General features: G+C 40.7%; 1 protein-coding gene across 1 annotated transcript in view; it reads right to left on the minus strand.

The window, feature by feature from the left end:
* Nucleotides 1-287: 287 nt before the first annotated feature.
* Nucleotides 288-22,016, minus strand: part of znf507 (zinc finger protein 507) — a 34,739-nt gene continuing 13,010 nt past the window's right edge. The window contains exons 4-7 of the mRNA XM_034679910.1: nt 21,878-21,986; nt 14,834-14,938; nt 10,351-10,485; nt 288-6,841 (exon numbers count right to left, since the gene is read on the minus strand). Coding sequence (XP_034535801.1) covers nt 6,385-6,841; nt 10,351-10,485; nt 14,834-14,938; nt 21,878-21,986 — 806 coding nt within the window. The 3' untranslated portion in view covers nt 288-6,384. The remainder of the gene's footprint in view (nt 6,842-10,350; nt 10,486-14,833; nt 14,939-21,877; nt 21,987-22,016) is intronic.

The raw sequence follows: 22,016 nt of genomic DNA on the forward strand, positions 1-22,016 counted from the left end.
TCTTTATCTATACACTGAACAATATTTACGCTCCACCCCTTGCTCCCATGTCTTGTCCTGTTGTAGGTTATCAAGTTTATTTGTTTGTATGTATATTTGTTTGTTTGTTTAGACCTTGTCCAGTCAGAGTTGTGTTGTTGTATTATAATTTTGTGTAATAAAAAAAAAAAAAAAATGTAAGGTTGTATTCAGATTTGAATTCCCTTTAAAGTAAAATATGAGCTTATAAACTATCCGAGGCATCCTCGATCTCACACACACTCACAAAAATGACACCAATAGTCGTCTCTTATTTCTCAGTCTTTATTACCAAAAATACAATGGCAAAGTCGTGACATAACAAAGTCTATGATGTTCTAAAAATAAATAAACATGAAGCAAGCGTCACACTCCTGTCTGAAACAATCCCATGTTAAACCTCAGATACAAAAATGAGCAGAAACACACACTGATCCGGACAGACGTGTTCTAATCCTCCACCTACTTTGGTTTGAAGAACGCAGCTCAGTCACGTATGTTTAGCTTTAAACTGTCAGTTCCCTTTAAAACACTGGGAGTAAGATTCGAGCCTGAACTCAACGGAAACTACATTTTTTTGTCCTTTTTTTTTATTACAAGATTATTAAAAAATAGATATCTTTTAAAAAAGTCAGTTTTGAAGTTTTTGCATTATGTACACACTTTAAATACAATACCACGTGTCTGAGCGGATTACTGGGAGGATTAGTAGATGTAAGAAAGGGCTGATTCACATTCAAGGTTTGTTGATGGTTCTGTCCTGCTAGCTACAGCTCAAATGTGGATTTAACCTCTATGGAAAACTTACTTATCCACTCATATTAATCATTCTCAGCATGGACTATCCAATTCAGATTTTTGCTCCTACTTAAATCCAAATGACTGAGTGATCTGGGCCCTGATGTTGGTGGATATTATAGAAAGAGATCTAGATATTTAACTCAAGGATTGGCAGTCAAGAATAAATAATAAACATGAACCTAAAGGCACAATAAACAAATACATACATTGGTGACTTCAAATATGGCACAAGAGTTAAAGTTGTTGAATGTGGTGTTGTTGAACCTGCCTGAGGGGAGACAGCTGTGTGAACAGGGAGGATTTCTCTCTGAATGTGGTGAGTGGACGCCTCCTTTCATACTTCCACTGTTGACACACTTTTGTGATTCTTGACACTGAACTGGATCCATCGCTGCCTGAAAACCTGACCCACATACATTTCAAAGTTGATAGCTAAACTTCAATCTGTGATCTAAACTGCTTGGATGCAAAATTTTTCTTTGAACAAAAAAAAATCTGATATTTTATTTGAAGTACATTCATCACCTGCTCTGTAATCATGTATGGAACTACTTTTAACAAAAATGTTGATTTGGATCAATACCATGTCCAGGTCTGACTGTCAGCACTCTGTTTTCTGTGGTACATGTAATGCAATGCATTATTTTCAGAGCTTATTACCCTGCTTTCTTACTAACGCTTGTCTGTGTTAAATACTTGATTCTGATTGGTCAAACCCCTTTACAACTATTGACAATTCTGAATAGCAAAAGTAGCATCAGGGTTGACCTGATCACACACGGCATATCAAATCAATCTGTGTAAAGGAGTCCAGTACATCTACATAGTTTTTGATTTCATCTCTTCCTGTTAACACTGTGGCAAAAATGTTAGTTTCTGGCAGTATTGCTGAACAACATGGAGGGTGTTTTTAATATAACTCTCAATTTATTCTGAGAGCGCAAAACTTTATTTTGCTGCTTAATGGCTGAGCAGTCACCAGCAGAGGAAAGAAGTCGAGGAGGAAAACGTGAGAGCAAGGAGCTGAGTGGAAGAGACATCAGCCAAAGTGAAGAAAACAGACATGAGAAACACAAACGGCGATACGGTGTGAGCTTTGTCAGTGACAGGACTGGTGGACTGGTGGAGTGAGAAGAAAATGTCAACAGGAAAGATACGGAGAAGACAAATTCATACAGGTGCTGTTGATATTATCTGTTAACATGCTAACAGAAGAATGCTAATGTTTAGACTTTACTGTGAATGAAATGTGAAGTTTGATGTGACTTAGAACGATACAAAAGGTCAAGTTGGCTGATAATGGACCGACAGTTGAATCTGCATAAATAAATCACCTTAAATTAATACTTAGCTTCAACTTGTTTGTATCTTTAGTTGGTAGCTAGGTCATAAGCAAGATCATATAAAGGGACCAGGGGCCTCATGTACAAAGACCTGCGTGGTTTTCCTACTGAAACATGGCGTACGCTCAAATCCAGAAAAAGTAGTGCACACATAAATATCCAGATGTATGAATCTGTGCGCAAGGATCAACAGCTGTAGAAACGTGCGTACGCCAGCCATGAAGTTGGCATGAGACACCGCACATTTCCACGGTCATTTCACTCTTGATGCATCTGAACTTTGCCGTGAAAAAGAGCATGCGCCATGTATTTGTGTATGAACCCTTCGTACATGAGGCCCCAGGTGATCCTGCAATATGGAGCACAGTGAGCGAGAAGACCCTGATGTAAAGTCTCACCCTGTTGGAGTTTTATTTCATATAATCATCAGCTTATCACACATTATCTCTTAATCAGCTGTAACACTGTGTAGCTCTGGACTTCACTGAGTTTAGAACTGCTTTGATGATATGTCTAAAGCTTTGGCCATGGTTTCAATCAGCTGTGATAACACTATACCTCCAGTTCATGTAGATCAACACCTACAAGGCATAGATGGTTCTGTCTTGCATTCAAAGGCTGATGCATCCTGTTCCTCTGGGTCATAAACGTCCATCTAACACACATCCTTGAGCCTCACTGTTGCTAAAAAGGACATTCCTCTAAATTACAAAGCACTGTCGTCTATTTCAATGTCACAGGTTCACTGAAACACTCATTAGAGCACCAAATGTGTCATTACACACAGCTGAAAGCAGTCCCTACCTAATTCATAATTATGGCTTGTTCAAAGTAAACCTGCCTGAACTTTTAGAGCCACATTGTTCTAAGAACATAATATTTAAAGGGTTTAAAAATGAATGTTCATAAATGTTGATGTTGAAAACCCCATCATTAGCGAGCTGCTGGAGTAGAAGAAAATGAGCATACTGTCACCTTGAACGAGAGAAGAAAAGCTACAAAGGAACTGAGAGTTCAGCCAGATATGTTCCCTTTGTTGTATGAAAAACTTAACAGAAGTAAATACTGATATTAATCTTTCATTGGGAAGAAAAACCGTGTGTGTGTGCAGTCAGAACAGATGGTCAAAGTTCAGCCGGAGAGACTGGCTGTGAACTCGCAGACAGACAGAGTTCACCTTTGCTTTCAGTTCCAAATAAATAAAGCTGAACTTCAGAGACCATCTGTCTGCATGTCGGCTGTGCTTCTGTTATTTTTCTATGCTTTCAATATCTGCAGGAAACTTCAGAGCTGTGCTCCGCTGGACAGACTCAACGTTAAAGCGGCTGAGGAGTGACGTGAGGAAGCATTTCAGGTGCAAACTTGAAAAAGAGGTGAATGAAGGGAAGGCTGATGAAGATTTCATCAAAGCAAATGTTACTGAAGCAAAGGTGAGCATGTCACAGAGGTGAGGCAGTGGATGAAGAGCTGGGCGATATTGAAAAAGACGTAGTCACGGTAACATTTTTCATATTAGTCAATATCAATCATTGTCACCTTAAATATCAAACCATTCTGTCATATCATTTTAAAGGAAGTATTTCTTCTCCTGGGTGAAAGTTGAAGAAAACAGATGCTTTGTTAGCTTCTATCTGGATTTAGTAGTCAAGTAAACAGCCAAAATATCTGAACTAAAGAAGTGCCTCTTCCACTCCAAACCAAACTTCTTTAAGCCCCGCCCACCTCTCACCCTGCCACATTATTGGCTGGGTGGGAACTGTGTATAAGACACTAGCTTTTGAGTAGTTGGGGGGTATAATTACAGGTTTAGATATATCAACGTTTTAGCGTACATTTGTTCTATTTATATTGAGAAAAATAATACCATGATAATTATCGTTATATCGACCAGCCCTAAGTGGATGCACTGAAAATGAACAGGACATCAGTGAGTTCTGGTGTATTATTGTACATAGAGGATCATTGAAAAGATGTGGAACCACTGCATGGCTGTGTTTCGCCTGACAAACAAACAAACATGAGGAAACAGAGGAAAAACAGCTCGATAGCACCACTACAAGTCCTAGAGTCCACGGGGAACGTTAGACAAGACTTCAGTTTGGTAGTGGAATTATTACAAGCAAGTCAGGTGATTAGCAGATCCCCATATGACTGAGGAGGAGAGCGGAGGTCTGACTGCGTGTGGCAAATCACTCTATTCTCTCAGCTCATTCACATGCATGCTGTTAATCAGAGAGGAAGGCCTCTGAAGTCTCACTTTGACTTCTTTCTCCTCTTAACTCACACATGTAACCATGCCCCTTCACTCTGACTCACGGACTTGTAAATTGAAAGCCGTGCGATAATAACCCGCTTTGATAATTAGAGTCTCCCGGTCAGGTAACAAGACGTTGAGATAGATGTTTAATTTTGTTTCATCCGCTTCACAAACGTGCAGACACAATTTCAAGCTGTGATGTCAGGCAGAGGAGGGAGGGAGGGAGGGAGGAAGGGAGGGAGGGAGGGGGGGCATGAATTATGGATATCCCATTTTATCTCTATTTCTTCAGCGTCTGTCTGTGTGGAGGTAAGAAAGGGACGGCATACCGATGAATTGACTCAGGCTGAGTAAGTTGCATGACGAGACTGCAGGATTCATTAGTTCATCTCCTAGACGTGGAGAGTTCAGTTTGAAATGATCTATTTGTACGACTTCAGTCGGTTTAATTTTCTGATAAAACATTTTCTAACATGATCTTGATGAGCCGTGATTGGAGCAGACGCTGAAATATTTATCTCCAAAGCTCTCTGGTAATCAAATAAAGCATTAGCAATCTTTTTAGTCCTGAATAAGTGGCACCTCTGCACGACCTTGTTTTGTTGTTCCCTACAGGAGTTTGGTTCAATAAGTGATAAGATGAGGACATTGTTCCTTGTCAGTTTTGAGCAGTAAGAATGAATGTGAAATACCTTCCATACTTCACATTTTTTCCATGTCAGTCAATGTAAAACATGACTGCCTAAACTCAGTCACAGGAGAAGAGCGTACGTCAGTGAACTTGAGACAAACGTTAGCTTAAAACTTGTTTTTTACATCCATGTTTTCTAACTCTCAGCCCGTGTGTTAGTGAGGACAGTCCTTATTTCAAGTCTCATTTGACACGAGAAACTTTGCTTTTTAAAAACACTGAAAAATGACAGTAAAGGTTATAAAAATGATTATATACAACATAAATTGCATGGGCTATAAAAAAAAACAATCTTTTCCTCATATTGAAGTGAGTGTAGCACCACAATCACAGGTGTAAACAGGTGTGTTGGAGTTAATGCAACACACGCCTGCTTTTCAATACAAAATAAAGCCCTACCTCCACCAACTTCCCTTTTTATCATTCCTTTTGTCCACATACTTTTAACCCAATACCTCTGTCTCCGGTAGATTACAATCAAGGCAAGCGAAGTCTCGTTTCTACTTTACTCTGATCACCTTCGGCACATTTCTCCTCCAAACACGCTCCTTTACAAAAGATTTAAAAAAAGCAAAGTACAGTCAGTCATACGAGCAAATAAAGGGAAACATCTACTGAACACTTGCCTCTTGAAATTGGCACAACAGAAACTAACATGCATAATAATAGACTGATAAATATTAAATCATATTCAAGCTGTGATACATGCCTTCAGGCACATGTACCTCCCTAACCAGGCGAGAGCCTCAACTGTGTCCGATTAAATATATTAAATATTACAGTAGCAATAAAAGAGCTGCCTCGTGGTCAATAAATGAATTAGGCTGGAAAATATGTCAAACTTTTTTTTCACTTCCGGTGAGGGATTGTATGGTTTCATGAGGTATGAACTTGTCCCTGTGAGAAATTAAACTTGGTTTAGAGCTTGGCCTCGTCCCTTATCATCAGACACATTCTGTGCCTTCCACATGTCAAATTATTTGACACTAAATCTATACGGCCCATAAAACTTTTCTTTCAAAAGGATGATCTCCCCAGAAATTCATCATTCATCATTCTTCTTCTTCTCTCCTGTTCAAGGTATCCCTCAGACCTTCCCACAGACACTCTGAGGAATACCTACCACAGCACAGCGGACATGAAATGGTTAGACCTTGATATCCACCACAGCCACCTTGAGGTAAAGAGCCATAATGAAATACTTGTGTGTGCAGCAGATCTGTGTGAGAGTGCAGGGTCAGTGTTAATATAAAGAGAGGGGGATGGAGCAGCTCTCACTCGGCTGTTTGGAGGCCTGTCTGGGCGTTTGGCTGCTGCTCCTTGTTGAGGATGATGCTGATGATGTCTCCCTCGTGCTCCTTCATATGCTCCATCAGTCGCTCTTTACTGGTGGACTCGAAGCCGCAGATACAGCAGCAGAACAAGAGCACGCAGTATTCCATCCCGGGGCCAGGGGCAGGGGTCTGGCCTGCGCGGGGCTGGCTCTGGGACTGACACTGGAGTTGTACAGTTTCCTTCCCCTGGGGGCTGGGGGAGTCACCGGGCCACTGTGAGGGATCTGTGCTGTGAGTGGGAAGGCCTGCTGAGCTGTCTGCAGCCAGGCTGACTGCTGCTGTGGGTGTGGGTGTTGGTAATGTTTCCACTGGGCCTTTTGTTTTGTCCTTTGAGGGCTGGACTGCCGCATGGCGCTCTGCCACCGACTCTAGCACTGCTGTCAACTTCTGAGGAGCTCTGAGGAGAGAACACAAAGAGAGGGAGCAAAAATGAATAATAACTGGGTTTTAGATTTCACTCTTTGGACGTTGGCTTATTGAGTAATATTTTTATTGGACGCTACATTAGATGAGATGTTTAGAATTATTCAGTGAGAATAATCTATTACCCCCTATGATGAAGAGAGTATTTCTAAGAGAGCTGGCAGGTGTTGGCTTCATGCTAAATCTTTAGAAACATAAGCACTGAAAGGATTGAACATTTATTTAGTACGTCATACCTTCCTGGGAAACAAAGTGAAGTGTTACAGCCAGATAATGCTGCATCAGAGGACCAAAGAGCATAAAAAGCCCAAGACAGCACACATTACATTGAAAAAATGAAAACAGAGATGGTGCAGAGAATAAAATGTCTAGGGGTGTAAAGTATATGTATCCATACTGAACCATTTGGGTACCGCTCCTTCAGTTCGGTGCAGACCCACACCGATATTTAACTGTTACTTGTCAAATAGACCTCTGACATTTAGTCATCAAACGGAAAATCCATTCACATCCAATGCTTGGAGGGGATTCTGCATGATTATATGTTTTAATCTATTATTTTCTAATAAAAATACTATCAAACATTATATTTCATTTTAAATGGAAAAAGATAAAAGGAAAACAAATCAATCTGAGGAGGTATACAACCCTAAGCTGTTGATGCTGCACTTCAGACAGTGTGTAAAAGTTCTTTAAGTTCTTAATAAAGGAAAATACATTTTATTTGAACCTTTTTTTTTTCTCCCCCTACCGTACCCAAAATGTAACGAACCAGAGCGTCAAAATTGTGTATCGAACCGAACCCACATCTTTGTGTACCGTTACATCCCTGCTCGGTACAGTTTCCATATATATATATATATATATATATATATATATATATATATATATATGTATATATATATATATATATATATATATATATATGTATATATATATATATATATGTATATATATATATATGTATATATATATACATATATATATATATATACATATATATATATATATATATTAGGTGTGCAACGATACTCAAAATCCACGGTTCGGTTCGATACGTTTTTGTCACGGTTCGATACGTTTTTGTCACGGTTCGATACGTTTTTGTCATGGTTCGATACGTTTTTGTCACGGTTCGATATGTTTTCGATACAGAAAAAGAGAAATTTCCATGACTTTTTTTTTTACTTGTAGTTTATTGAAATTTCCAACATTTGTTTCAGCTCAAAAGCAGTTTTTAAATTAAATTAAATGTATCAGGGGCAGCTATACCTGACACATGTTCTGCTGTGCATGGGGGGGGGGTTGCGTGTGTGTGTCTGTCTGTCTGTCTGTCTGTCTGTCTGTCTGTCTGTCTGTCTGTCTGTCTGTCTGTCTGTCTGTCTGTCTGTCTGTCTGCGTGCGCATCTGCCGTTCGCGAAAGAGAGCATTGGAGAATTGTGAACGCGCGACCATGTAGAGACAGAAATGACATCCCGTCATGTAAATAAGATAAATAACATAAGGATATTTAGTCTGTTACATAAAAGAACAAGGTATAGACCTGATCTATGAGAGAGGGAACCTTAAATCACTTCTGCTTTGACTTTCAAGGGGGGGCGGGACCCGGCGTGTGCGCCCCCGATGTAACGGCAGGAAAACACTGTCCGGTATCAGGCTGAAGTCTTACACAGCATGCAGTATAAGACCACAAGTGATGCATAAACGCACTTTAAAAACATATCATCCAGACTAGCATCACTAGAGGACCACGGAACAACTCTGCTCTGCAACCAAAGCGGATCACTCGTGCTTCCCTCTCGTGCGGGCGCGCTCACACACACATACGTGAACATATGAACCCAGCAGACAGCCGTGTGGTGAAATATATATTTCCAGATGAAGCCCAGTTAAAACAAACGTGACCAGCTTGGACTGAATGAATGTGGGAGGAGCGCGCAGTTCAGTGGACCTGCGCTCGACAATGCAGCCCGGAGGAGTTGAGCACAGATCCGCTGAACTTTCAGCACAGAGCGCCTCGTCAGAAGTTGATCAAATAAATATAAAATTGCGTATCGTTCAGTTCATAGGGCGTACCGAACCGTGACCACTGTATCCAATTGTTCGATACAGATACACGTATTGTTGCACCCATAATATATATATATATATATATATATATACTCTTCATCTTTCCACACTGGATACCCTTTAATAAAAAAACTAATCAGAGGATTTAGGAAAACTTTGCAAACTTAAAAACCTAAACTGAAAAAAGTCATATAAACAGTCAGATACTTCACTCCGTGTTTAGTTTGAACACATTTAACATTTATGTGAGGCTTGAGTTGTTAGCTCAGGTTACTTTGGCAGACATGTGAATGTGATAGTTCAGTTTTTACATTTGTGATATCATCTTAACCTCTGTTTTGACTTTGTCATTATCTGGCACTGAGATAAAGTTGACTTGAGGATATAAAAAGTGATGATGTAACATAACAGAATGTAGAAAGAAGTAAAGGAGCCTGGCTGATCTGAAGAGGACACATATCGTCTTATTGACAGGACATCAGACTTGCAGAGTCAGTCCTTAATTTTATTTCACTACTCAAGACACCTTGATAATAAAGTTTTTATTTTGTGAATTTATTTAAATTTTTAACATTTCACCTCTGCTTTTACTGTCAGTTTGCTTGTATTGCTTCTCTGCTTTTATTCAGTTTGCTTGTATTGCCGCTCTCCTTCCATTGTCTGTTTTTATTGTTTTGTGAAGCATTTTGTTACTTGAATTAAAAAGTGCTATACAAATAAAAGTATGATTAAAAAAAGTCCAGCTCAGTTAAACTTCCTGCCCTCTCTTACCCTCCTGTTTTTATTCAGTCATTTAAAAATGTTTTACGGACTGATCTAAATCACAGCAGGGAGAAGTTTAAAGTTAAAAAACAACCTGAAGGGAGTCTCAATGTCAAAAAACAAACAAGAGCAGTTTTGGGTGTGATGTTTTCTTTAACAAAAGCATTAATGTTTAATCATTTGTGTTTTCAAAGTGTAAAGATTTTATTTGTCAGCCTGCTCATCCACGGGGAACCTTCATCCAGAGACGACTAACAGAAAGAAGCTTTAAAGTACAACTAGTGCAATAAACATATCCAATGTTGCACAAGCGATACTGTCAGAAAGAATTGTGTCTACGTTTTGATAAGTTAAGGGTTTCTTTCAGTACCAGAGTCAGACTGACATGAAACGCTTTATTTAAGGCTGCACTGGGGAAATCTGCGAGCTACAGATGGTGGCACTGCAGTTTCAGCGCTCACTGTAACAATCATGACAACATCATTTGAAAAGATTGCACGATGCAGCTTGAGCTGTATTCAAGGCCACTTAAGTCTTTGTAGTCAGACAGTACATGTCACAAAGCTGTGTCCGGGATATGATGCACTACAAGACACTGAAACCAGAGACAAACTCAACACTGCTGTAGTTCAGTTTGTCTGTAGTGCTCACCTGCTGCTCTGGGAGATGGCCTCGTTGATGGCTTTGTTAACCTGTTCGTAGTTGTAGTTCTGGTCTCCGGCGTGCTTCCACATGTGGGATTTGAGCGACGGAGGATGACTGCACACGTAGCCACACAGAGAGCACCTGAAAGAGAGGAAACAAAAGAGGGAGAGGATGAGCAGGGGAATGAGAGCGGATCAAGTCGAGGCTGATTTAATATGCGTACTGAGGTTTTACTAATCCTTCTCATACTTTCTATCAAGAGGAATCATCCTGAATTAAGGCTCCACGAGGACACTGAGCTCAGAGACAGAGAGTGGAGAGAGGAGAGGATTTACAGCATGACGAAAAGAATTACGGGTTGTGTCATTGTGAACTCTTCAAATGCTTCAAGTTTCAAGTATCACTTAGGATAAAGAACTCAAGCATACGCCCCATTTAACAGCCGACTGTACAAAGAGCAGGGCTGTCATAAAAGAACTCTTTGTATTTGAAAAAGATGAAGAGAAATGTATCTTTTCAACTGTCCAGTGAGAAAATCCTGGTGTACACAATACTGAACAACACTAGTGTGTCAGACTGCTGCAATCTTTTCTAAATGTGCCCTAACATTTTAGGAATAAAAGGAACTACAGACATCTGAGCTGAGCTCGATAAGAGGTCAAATCCAGCCAGGGGTTCAAACCAGGAACCTCCTTACTGTGAGGCAACAGCACTAATCACTGCAACACCATGCAGCCCATGATACAAATATGAATTAAAACATAACATTTAAAGAGTGCATATTAGCCTTAACTCACTTTTTATGTCAATCTGCTGTTCTTCACGTCTCCAAAATACATCACATGCGTCTTTTTTAAACTCTAAGTAGTCACTGTTTAATCTGAAGGGTCGCAAAATTCCGGGAATTTTCAAAGTTAGAAACTTTCTGTGGTAATAAACGGGAATCAGGAATTTACTAAATTGAAGTTTGGCTCTTAAAGCTAGGGTTGGCAGTCTTGGAAAACCAGCATGAATTTGAATGTAGCATTTCCTCATGACTCCGTCTAACCCCTCCCCTCCTCCCTCAGAGCTCCTCCAAAACGACGCCCCCCCGCTCACATGCACGAGCTCCGCTGACTTGCGACCATATGATGGTGACTGATTCAAAACCGGTCCTCACCAAAACATTCTCATAGTGAAAGTTAAAAACACAAACAAACATGGCTGCTGTTAGTACTCACAACTGTCATTCTAGCATTATCCAGTTGTACTGGTGACACGATATCAGGAGAAAAGTTATAACACATATATAATACTGTAACAGCTCTACTGTTTGTTAAACGTGTTCACTGTAGATGTTCTTAATTCCTACAGTGTTGACAGTCAGTGAAGGCATCAGGAGAGGTGTAGAGTGTGTGAGCGGGAGAGAGGAGAGACAAGAGGAGAAGTTCTTCATTCATTCAAACATTGATTGTTGTTTTGTTGGTTGGCGTGATCACGGCCGACAGTGACCGGTTATTAAAACTCAACGTGTTCACGAATCGGCTCGTCATCACTACAGCGTCCGGACAGACGCTACAGTACATCTACATTTTCTGTAGGACTTACTAAACGTCATTCATTCTTCTGCTTGTCAGAGCCCCCGTGGTGAGAGCTTTTTAGACTCTGATCCGGACTACAGTCCTGAGCAAAGACCCTCATCGGGTCAGAGGGGACAGGCCCGAGGTGGAGCGAGAGGGGCAGACAGTAGAGTCAGGGGAAGCAGAGGCAGGAGACGGGGACGAGGAGTGCACGCCAGGGAAATGTACGCGCAGGAGGCGGGCAGAACGGCAGGACGGGATTTGAATGGTTTAAAATTTTGGGTCCCAAAAAATGGTGATTGGTTGGTGTTTTCCCAGGTTTACTCCGGCTGTAGATAGCAGCTTTTCTTCACTCTTTTTTAAGAACACATTATGTATTGATTACCATCAGGACATAAAGATCATTTTAACCAGTATAACAAAAAGTGTATCTAAATCTGATTACCAACCCCAGCTTTAATAGGGAACTTAAGTATCGTTGGGGGAAATATATTTTAGCATAATCCTGACTAAAACAACCAGATTTCATGTAAGTACAGTTGAATATCTTTGCTATTCCTCAATCACATGCACATAGCACACTGCTTACTGCAGTGCTGTAGAGACCACGCCCCCTACATGCACTGTGCATTCCTCCATCACATGCACTGATTATTTCTAGAATCCTGCAGAGGCTAGGCTTGAGAAGCTTGAGGGAAGATGCTTTTTAATTTTCATGTTGAATGGGACTTTGTTGGAGGGAGAGCAGCTCTTTTCATTTAACAACAGGACTTTGTTGGGATTGCATTTTTGTTCATTTTTGAATGGGTTGGGTCGGGGGGATGAGTAATATTTAACTCAACATTCATGTTTTTGTTCTTCAATGAAAGAATTGATTGTTCAATAAAATATTTAACACTTGATAAAGTTCTACTTACAAATAAATCTGTTTTAATTGTATTATTTTGGATGGATGTCTGATTATAACAAAACTAATATTTATGCTTGGATATGATACCTTTCCATTAAATTACCCTCAATTCACAGTTAACTCCCATGGAAAGTTTCCAATTTGGAATATTTCCAAAGTTCCCCAGCTTAACTTCCCATGGAAATTTTCCCTGAAACTTTCCGGAAATTTACCAAACATTTTCCACCCCTTTGCAACCCTAATGTGAAGGCAGCTGATACAGAGGCAGTAGCTTGAGCAACATCTGACTGAATCTAAATAGTGGGAGAGCACTGCGGCTGTATGCAGGCCTGAATCCAACAGGTAAATATGACCATGACGAGTTAAGGCCAAATTCAACCAGATCCGTGTCCCGTCCGTCTCCATTCGATCCGGCACCGGATCTGATACTGGTTTCTTCTAGTCAATAAGCAAGACACCTATTTTTGACGGATGCCGGAGCACGACGCATACATTTCAACCATAGACTGTAAATAAAAATGGACAGTGTTGCTCCGCCTCTTCCCGTTGTACGGTTCTGAAGCCAAAAAATCCCTCTCCTGGGCGCCGCCATTGTGCAGCCGGAGCCTGTGAAGCCACTGTAACAAGCTCCGCCCTACAGCGTAACGTCACAAGACGCTGTGTGTCCTTTGAAGTTTCACTCTACAGCGGCTGTGAATCAAAGGAAACCCAGAAGTAAAACCCCGTCCACAGTCAAATACTAAATACATATCACCAAAGTATACGGATGTGAGAAACATTCATATGACATGTATTTATTTTTTAAAGTTTGACTGCTCCCCCATTCAAATGAATGGGGGAAGACGGATTTTTTGACCTATACTGCAGCCAGCCACTAGGGGGCAGTCACACTGCTGAAACCTTCAGCACACCAGCCGAGCGAGCTGCACCCCTGGTTTCAACAGAGCAGATGGAGCGGGACAGGAAGTCAGGTTTCACCAAAACAAAATGAAAACATCCGGTTAATTTTCAGAATAAAACACTCTGTGTTATCACCAGATCGTATTTCACTTAACTACAACAACAAACCAAAGTCATGATGAGCGGAGCCAGGCCTGGAGTCAACAGGTCAGAGGTATTCAGAGGACCAGAAAGACAACATGGATGAGAGGAGGAGGAGAATCATGAATGCAGTAACTACCACGAAAAAACCTCAGTCACATGCCCCCAGCTGTCCGGCGGTCCTGCTCTGTGCTGTGTTCCGAAAACGCAACCGGTGTGTGTTGACGGATGAGAGAGCACGGAGCCGGACCGCAGCGGACCGGAGACAGACAGACGAGGAACTGGTGGAAGTTAGACAGCAATGCTTGTTTCCAATAGATTCAAACTTTTGCAATGTGTTTATTACCAATGCCCACATCCTGACAATGATGAATCTGCAATGAACTGCACAGCCCTCGTCAACACAGGACATAAAGTGATGAGTCAAAGTTTAACTTTTTTATGTGAAAGCAAATGAACAGAAGTTGAGCTGTGGAGAAAGTGTCTTTGATGCTCCAGTATTAAATCAGACTGTCTGGAGACACACTGCTCCATGAGAGTGCAGGGCTGAATAACCTGAGTGCCCCTTTAACAGAAACAGAGCAGCACAGTCTGAGCCGGTCCTCCTATACAGACACATGGCCACTCCAGCCTTGCAGGTACTGATGACTGTATAATACAGCACAAGTATTCAGTCAAGTGGAAATCAGCAATCAGAGCCTGGCTCAGGGTTCAGGATGTTTAACATTTAAATGAGGGCAGACGACTCACCCTCGTTGACTCTCTCCACCCACCACACACTAATGGTACAATCAGAAGCTCATTTCTCAAGTCACCCGGCTGTTCGTGTCGTGAGAGAGCGCAGATATGGTCAGACAAACAAAACTAAGATAACCCCGGCTTCTTTCGGACAGCTACAGGCCTTCGATCTCACCTCCGAGGTCCAGCTCTCATTCTTATCACCCCACTCTGTAGTGGATGTCTGTTTGATCTTTCTCACCTGTACTGCTCCAGGAGCTGCACAGCCTGGTGCTCCTGGGGGTGCCTCCTCATGTGACTCTTCAAACTGTTCATGTTGGTGGTGGCGAAATCACAGCTACAGCACCTGGCAGACAGAGGGAAAAGAAAGAGCCGTAAGATGAGAGGAACATGGAGATCGAGCGGCTACTTTAACAAGCTGCCTCTTGAGCTGTTGGAGCTTCTTTGCACTCGATGCCCAGAGGGAGAAAACGGATTTACTGCAAAACAGAGGAAATTGCCACTTTAAGAAAAAGAATAAATAATGCTGTTTTCTACTTTGTTGCACTGTGGGTGTTGCGGTTGGAAGATGAAACCGGCTTTGTAGTTGTTTACAGTCAAACACTGTTCAAGGTCTGCAGACGAAGGCGACACTTGACTTGCAGCCATTAGCTCTGCCTTAAAATAAAGTTGAGGAATAAAACAAAACCTCACTTTATAATGTGAGGTTTAGCAGGGACGGAAAATCAAAGACTCTCCACTCAAGACAGGAGAAGAAGAATCTTTGAGATCACCTTTTTCTATAAGATACATTGTTTAGATTGACTTCCCTTTGACTAGAAATACATGTTTTAGAGATATAAAACAGAAATGTGTGAGATTTTTGTCATTGGCCCTTTACTACTTGATTTCCTTCCTCCCTTGAATCTTTAAATATTTCAGTTTCTAACCAAACCGTGTTGGTGAGCAGGTAAAGTTCAGGACCCCAGTATTCAGATTAAGTTTTGGATATTGTGTCGGACAAGAAGAGAAATTACAACTCATCAAAACAAATCAAATGGTGTATTATTTTCTGTTGCCTGTGGCTTAAGGTGTAAAAGCTGAGAACTAAGGTGGCCTTGCCTGAAGGAAACTGAAGCAACCTTAAATATATTCAACCCCAAGCTCAAGACACTTTTCAGGCCAGGGTGAGATGTCAGCCAAAAAGTCAGCCAAGAAACAGTCTGCTAGGTTGTTACATAAGGCTGCAGACTAGATGATACTTTTTTTAATGCAACAGTTTGATTCACTATGATCCTAAGGTGTATTCACACTGCCAGTTATAAAAGTGGAGAGTCTGTAATTGATTGGAAAGGAAATATTTGCATTATCATAATGGGGAATAAGCCATTTGGAAAATATGTAGAACTATTTACAATTCACTCGCTTGTTGTAAATGTTCAAAACTTCAACCTGCTGCGTTTCCACGTCAGCTTCAAGCAGCACTCTCCGGCCGCTATAATTGAAGCCAATGCATTTGTGTTAAAAACTGCAGTTCTTCAAGTGTCCGTCTGAGGCTGGCTCATGAAGTACCGGAAACCACATACACAACAATTCAAAAAAGACGATCTTCACAGCAGAAATAAACATGTTTACAGCCTGGTATCGTCACACACTGTATGGGGGGGTGAATTTTTTCATAACACGGCAATTTCAAACATATTAAGATTAAGAGTTTTCCATTATGAGAGGCACAGCTGACTTTTATTGACAGGCAGGAACACTGTAGCTGTTGGCTAGCAGGCTCAAAGCCCGTCTCTTTACCTCACACTACAGTTCTTGACAACAGTTGAGTTCAGCATTTCCAATATGGCTCCCTCCAAGGATTGCCTTAAAAGCAGTGCTTCAGAAACAGATGGATGACGTCACAGATACTACATCCATTATCTATACAGTCAATGGTCAGCTCACTCCAGACTTTGCACTGATGTTTTACAGCAGGGCAGGCAGGACAAAGTCAGTGTAAAGCCAGGGTGAGCAGATTTGGTCAGAAAATGTTGGGAAATTCTCAGCAGTGAGGTGCATGTGTGAAAGGGATTTGACTTTTTAGATTTGAATTGAATATAAATATGAAAAGTAAGCCACATCATAACTTTTCTCACCTGAATACCTCAGAAACAGGTTCATGATCATTCCTACCTATGAGGTTTATAAGTGTTTACCTCACAAACTAAGAGAGGGAGGCTGTCTGTGTTTACTGCAGCACAGAGGAGAACATCCAGAGCAGTGAGCTCTTTGGGTTATGTTTTTGTGACACATTTGTTTATGAAGAAAAACTCATATAAATTAACTTAAGTTAGTGTACATATCCTTGATGGACATACTGCAGTATATGCCAAGTATAGAGCTGCAACAGATGGATAGAAATGAGCATCCATCCAGTCTGCTGTGTGATTTTGTCCTAGATCTAAAACAAAGAAAATTGGTGCCGCCATAAAGAGCCAGTTGGGGCGTTTTACTCTAATTCTACTGATTACACATTGTAATGTCTTATTCAGCATAGCATGGGTGTTTTATGTTGCTATTTACTTCTCACAGCTGCTGCTGTTCACAGTTATATTGTTCATTGTGTTGGCTGAACGAATCAGAAGTGAAATCAAAACAATGACGATGAGAGTAAATCTCCAACGTTCAGCTTTAATTTGAAAGCTTACCACTAAGACCGGGTGGAAACAGAGCAGTTATTCTGTCTGCACTTCACTTAGAGACCTCTGATACACTTCATCCTCAGAGGCTTTGTTTTACTTCAAAACACCTAGAGACCAAACTGTAGTTTGATTTGAATTCGACTCTAGTTTGCAGTTTTGTTATTGCATTGTTGATGTGTAGTATCTAGTACCAGGTAAATAGGCTTCCACATGAAGTTTGTAAGAATCACTCCCATCATGTTCAAAGGCAAAAAGCACATTTGTGTGGGGTATTATCCACTCGTGTCTTAGTGGCCCAGAGACAACTGTCCACAATGAAAAGGGTTCTCTTAATGACATATGCTCTTATTAAATATTTATATCTCCATCCGTCTCCCAAATGTCTTTCTGCCCTCACACAGTGCTGCAGGCTAACGGGATGGTTGTCCACTCACTGTGGTACAAAAAACAGCAATTAAAGGCAACCTGACCTTTTCCACAGCAGAAAAGATTGTGATGTGTGTTCGAGTGTGTGTATTTCTGTACAGCAGGCGACAGCATACTGTAAAGAAAGCTGACGTAAACAGTCGTAAGTCTTCACACTTCATGACAGCTCCGTGTTAACACAAAGGCTGAGTGTTAATGCAGCACGGGGTAGAGAAAGACACAGTGACTAAGTGTGACTGGGTGTTCACAGTATTCACAGGTGTTTACTGCCATCTAATGCACCGTGCAGGAATGACAGCAGCAGCTCATGCCCACTGTTAAATACAGGGACTTGAGGGGTACCAGCACATAAACAGCAAGGCTTGTTGTCAGGCAATTAACTGGTGAGCTCAGTCTGAGCTAACTAACTCTTAAACACATGAAAACAAATACACAAAGGAAATACAATTCAAGCTGGAGCCAGCTGCATTTTAACTCACATTCAATGGAGGTTTGAGTTCTACATGTGGGGGGAAACAAAGCATTGCAGATCTCTGGAATGGATCATTTGAAGCTCACATTTAAAATCCCAGAATCATGTTTGCTAAATAATCAACAAGTCTGATCAGTTTGTTACTCTGTGAAACAGATATATACATGCAATCAGCCTCAAAGTACATTAATTACCATCTGCTCCATGAATGTGCCAAATGTCATGTTATTCATGTGACTACTTTCAACATATTTAACAATAAAACACACTTTAACTCCTAAACTCCTTAACTTTACTGCTTTTAAAACAAAACTATCATAATCCTTAATCTAGAAAGGAGGAAAACTAAAGACAAAAACAAAGTGCCAAATCAACTAACTTGGCACCTCAGCTGACATGTAATAAAATAACATTAATACATTCTGATATGCTCACTGTCTCTAATGACTTTTTTAATTCCTGAACTTTCTTACATTACATACTAGTGTTAACTTATGACTGATGTAATTAAGAAGAATACTGTACATTTCACAATGAAATGTACATTATGTCATGTCTGCTTGTCTCTTGGTTTTAAAGACACAGATGAGAATAAACAAACCACAACTATATCTAAAAGCACTTCACAAAAGTAGGGATTTAAGCATTTGTCGTCGTCACCCTCTCTAGGGGTCACAGCAATCACTCGTCCTTTAGATGAATTATTAACATTTCCTTGCAGGTTGTATCTCAACACTCGCAGCCACTCACCACTAGTCAGGGCTGCAGCTTCAGCTAATGACGGCTGCCTTGATGCTATGAAGCTCTACTATCCGAGTGCAAACAAGCACAGATCACAGATGGTACCTCGTGAGCACTGCTCAATTTGACAAAATTCTGATCTACAACCCCACTTTTGAAAAGTTTGGACTGTAAGTAAAATGTTTATTGAGACAAATTTAGGTGGTTCTCCAATAATTTACATCACACACTTAATTTTATTATAATATTTCATAGACGTAGTTTTTGTATGATTTCCTTTCCATCATATTCTGTTTTTTATCAATAGTTCACACTGCATCACAACTTTCTGGGAGTTTGTAGAAAGTAGAAATAAAGTTGTATGTAGGCTGTGTCTGGTTAGACTGACTGGAGCAATGCATAACCAGCAAAGGTGTGTGGATGTCAACCAGTTGTTTGGTCTAGCTCTGCTAACATTAGCCACACTCAGCAAACCAATTACACATTGTTTACCTGCACACTCTGTGATCTTGTGTTTAGTTGTGTCAAATAAAATGTTCTCAAGTCAGACTGTTTGAATGTTTTTTTATCTTTAGACTAGTCGGTTAGTCAGGTTTTGAATTAGTGTTCAAAAAAAGAAGAAAAAGTCACTTTGGGACATCATCAGACAAAGTCAAACAGAGCTAATTTTAGCTCTGTTTGACTGTCTGGTTTGTGACAAGCCGGACAATACCTGCCACAGGATTACCACAGGCAACAACTATAACCAAACAGATAAAACACTACAAATATTAACTGAAGAATATAGAAAATGAACACAACTAATGAGTAAAGAAAGGCTTGACAAAATAATCCTGCGCAGCTACAGCTATGACCTCCGACCTCCTACCTCGCCTGAGTTCACAGGCAACAGAAAACACAGTTTTTAATTCTGATCAAAAGCAAAAGTTTAACTAACGGCGAAGAAAATGAAACTTAAGACATCAAAAAGGCTCTCACTGTGCATCAAAAGAATGGCAACAAAGACTAAAACAAACCTTGTTTGCTGCTTTTAAAGCAAACGTACATAAAATAAACAGAAGTATTTTACTTTGTTAACTCTCATGATTTTTCATTCATATACAGTATATGGTCTTGGTCTCGTCTCGGTCTTGCCCTGCCTTGGTCTTGGATGTGACTCGGTCTCGATCCCTTAATGCCTTGGCCTCTGTGCACTCAGGTCTTGGACATGTCTTGGCCTAGGTTGATCTGGTCTTGACTACAACACTAAGCTAAATTAAACCCTCAGCAGGGATGAATCAAACTGTGAGCTGTTTTTTGACAGCAGGTTGTGTTTGGAAGTTATCAACACATAGAAATTGTTCCTACTTTCTTCATTATACTCCCACTGTTCTATTAGAACGGGGCAATGTAGAAATATCAATGCAGTTATGATAATCTAGCAGGTCAATTTGAGTCTAGTATGTTGATCTATACTTGAATGTTCTTAAAAAGCCTTGTTCAATAATGCAGAAGATTCTAAATTAGGTAGCTTTGTCTTCATATGTGTCAATGATGATGATCTTTTTTGAATGTCCTCCTTTTTTTAACCCACTGCATGTGCTGGAATTCAAACAGGTTCTCTCTTCTCTTGTCACAGGGAAAAACATGTCCAGGTAGGAAGCACTTCTGCTCCTGAGTACCTGCTTGCTTTTAATAGTCATTAGTCTAATTAGTGTTGACAGAAGGTCTCATGTCCTCATCCACTCAGTGTTGGGGCAGTGTAGGTCCACTTCAGGCAAAATGAACTCAAAGATCTTCCCACAGAGTGACAAAGAAACAGCTTGTTTGTGCGTTGCATGATTTTCAAAGCAGAGCTGGATGTAAAGCACACAGAGCTGTAAACCTTTACGTGTAAGAGCAGGTATGCACATATTTGTGCCATGACAACTTTTAGTGTCACAGCTTTTAAGGCAACATTTAAAACTGAACAGCTTGTTTCTTCACTAACTTGTCTCTTGTTTCTATTTGTCTGCTGCACAAGTATTCAAGACTTAATGATAGATCTTTGATTGTTCAATGATTTGCCTTTTCATGTGAAGGTTTTTTGCACTGCTTTGTTTTCTATTCTTGCTGCGGGGGTAATAACCGATACAATGGGAACTTCCTTTGAGGCAAAGTGACCTCCTATTTTATATTTCCAGAAAGCTCAAAAGCTTGCAATGCTAATGTAGCTATTCTGACACACTGACAGAAGTAAGACCATTCAAATGAGCGAGTTTTAATATTTAAAGAAATTCAAAAAGCTTATAAACTCAGACCCTACATCTGTTTCTTCTAGCTCATACTTGCTGTAAGCTAATTTTTAGAATTAGTAGATGTACAGTAACACAGGTCTTCCATCAGATCCTTCTCCGTCCCGGCTCCGTGCTCTCTTGTCCATCAACACCCACCAGTTGCCTTTTCAGAACGCAGCATGGACCGCCGGACAGCTGGAGTCATGTGAATGAGGTTTTCCCACGGTAATGACTGAATCAGGGATTCTCCTCCTCCTCTCCTCATCCATGTTGTCTTTCTGGTCCTCTGAAAACCTCTGACCTGTTGACTCCAGGACTGGCTCCTCTCATCATGATGGTTTGTTGTTGTAGTTAAGTGAAATACGATCTGGTGATAACACAGTGTTTTATTCTGAAAATTAACCGGATGTTTTCATTTTGTTTTGGTGAAACCTGACTTCCTGTCCCGCTCCATCTGCTCTGTTGAGATTGATGCGTCGTGCTCCAGCATCCGGCAAAAATACAAGTCTTGTGTATCTGATCTGGAGGACTTCGACCTGCCGGATCAGAGACGCAGCCTGAACGCAACAGAGCGGAACCAGTGGAAGTTAACACATTGACTAGAGAGGAAATCAGATCTGGGGCTGTGACGGATCAGAGAAGGACCGGACATAGATCTGGTGGAATTTGGCTGTTAGTGGCATTAAGGAATTAAGTAGTGCACTTTTTTCTTTTCTACAACTTACCGATAAGGTTTGTCCGAGTTATGAATCCGCCGGTGGTTCCTCACCCCAACATACGTGGAGCTGGTGTAGTCGCACACATCACATTTAAACATCTTCTGTACGCCACATTCTGGAAAAGTGGACAAATAGAAACATTTAT

Source organism: Notolabrus celidotus, chromosome 3, assembly GCF_009762535.1.
Source record: "Notolabrus celidotus isolate fNotCel1 chromosome 3, fNotCel1.pri, whole genome shotgun sequence".
In the NCBI taxonomy this organism is placed as follows: Eukaryota; Metazoa; Chordata; class Actinopteri; order Labriformes; family Labridae; genus Notolabrus; species Notolabrus celidotus.